This window comes from Acanthisitta chloris, unplaced genomic scaffold (genome assembly GCF_000695815.1).
Source record: "Acanthisitta chloris isolate BGI_N310 unplaced genomic scaffold, ASM69581v1 scaffold21361, whole genome shotgun sequence".
In the NCBI taxonomy this organism is placed as follows: domain Eukaryota; kingdom Metazoa; phylum Chordata; class Aves; order Passeriformes; family Acanthisittidae; genus Acanthisitta; species Acanthisitta chloris.
The window spans coordinates 1,504-2,527 of record NW_008654578.1 but is presented as its reverse complement, the minus strand read 5'-3'; the positions used below and the strand labels follow the sequence as shown (position 1 = coordinate 2,527).

Genomic DNA, 1,024 nt, shown 5'->3' with positions numbered 1-1,024 from the left:
CAGCCAACATGGAGGTCTTCCACGTGGGACTGAAGAAGGATGACTTCAGGTCTGACTGGAAGTGGCTGGATGGCACCACACTGAAGGGGTGAGGCTATCAGCTTGTCCCAAACCAGACCTGCTGAGGATTCAGTATCAGGGCTTGGGAAGGTGACAGAGGGACAGGCTGTCCACTGGCATGCAGGGATGTGCTTCATAGTTTGGCTACCTCTTGTCTTCCCATGGCTGCACTAGGGCATTTTAGAGAAGGGAAAATTGCAGAAGCCTGACCCTGCTGCCCAGCCTGCCTGGGTGAGAGCCTGTGGGGTATCCCCTGAAAGCTGGTTCCTAGGTTATGGTTAGTGCAGTTAGTTCGGAGCCCTACCAGGAGGGACCTAGCAGTGCTGTGTGCATAATGGGAATGGGAGCATCAGAGCATGTGGCCTAATTGGGAGCAGGGTGGCAGGGGACTGTGCTCCATGAGGAGAGTGAGCTTTGTCCCCACAGCATCTCTATGCAGTGTCTGGCCCCTGACTGGAAGAGTTGCTGATGGGATGATCCCAGTTCCTCCTGCCCATCCCATCTCAGCCTGCTCTCTCCCTGCAGGACCTTCCCAACCCAGCGCTACGCCAGCTCTTACCAGGTCTGCGGCAGGGTGTCAGGCTTGGGACTGTCAAGTGGTCCATGCACTGAAGCTCTCAGATGGGTCTGCAAGCAGAGCGCAGTCACCCTGCAGTGGCTCCAGTCCTCACCCCCTGCCTTCCTCTGGGGAAACACCACCTACAACTGTGTGAGGCCCTGATGGCCATGGGGACCTCCAGCTTATCCCACCACCCTGTTCCCTGCCTGACCCCAGCACATGAGCATTCCCAGGCACTGCTGCCTCCTGGCTGAGACCTCTTTATAGTCCTGCAACTCTGCACTCTGTCAATAAACTCTGCCAATAAACTATGGCTGGCTTTGAGGAATGACTCATCCTTTGGGGAATGAGATGCATCTTCCAGCTCACTAACTCGCTTGCATCCCTGTCCAGTGGGAAATTGCA

The 1,024-nt window shown here is 56.0% G+C and overlaps 1 protein-coding gene across 1 annotated transcript in view; it reads left to right on the top strand.

Annotated features, from left to right (window-relative positions):
* Positions 1 to 769, top strand: part of LOC103810677 (killer cell lectin-like receptor subfamily G member 1) — a gene marked incomplete at both ends in the record, with an annotated part of 1,933 nt that extends 1,164 nt beyond the window's left edge. Inside the window, 2 exons of the mRNA XM_009083589.1 lie at positions 15 to 88; positions 586 to 769. Of these exons, the coding sequence (XP_009081837.1) occupies positions 15 to 88; positions 586 to 769 (258 nt within the window). The remainder of the gene's footprint in view (positions 1 to 14; positions 89 to 585) is intronic.
* Between the last annotated feature and the right edge of the window lie 255 nt (positions 770 to 1,024).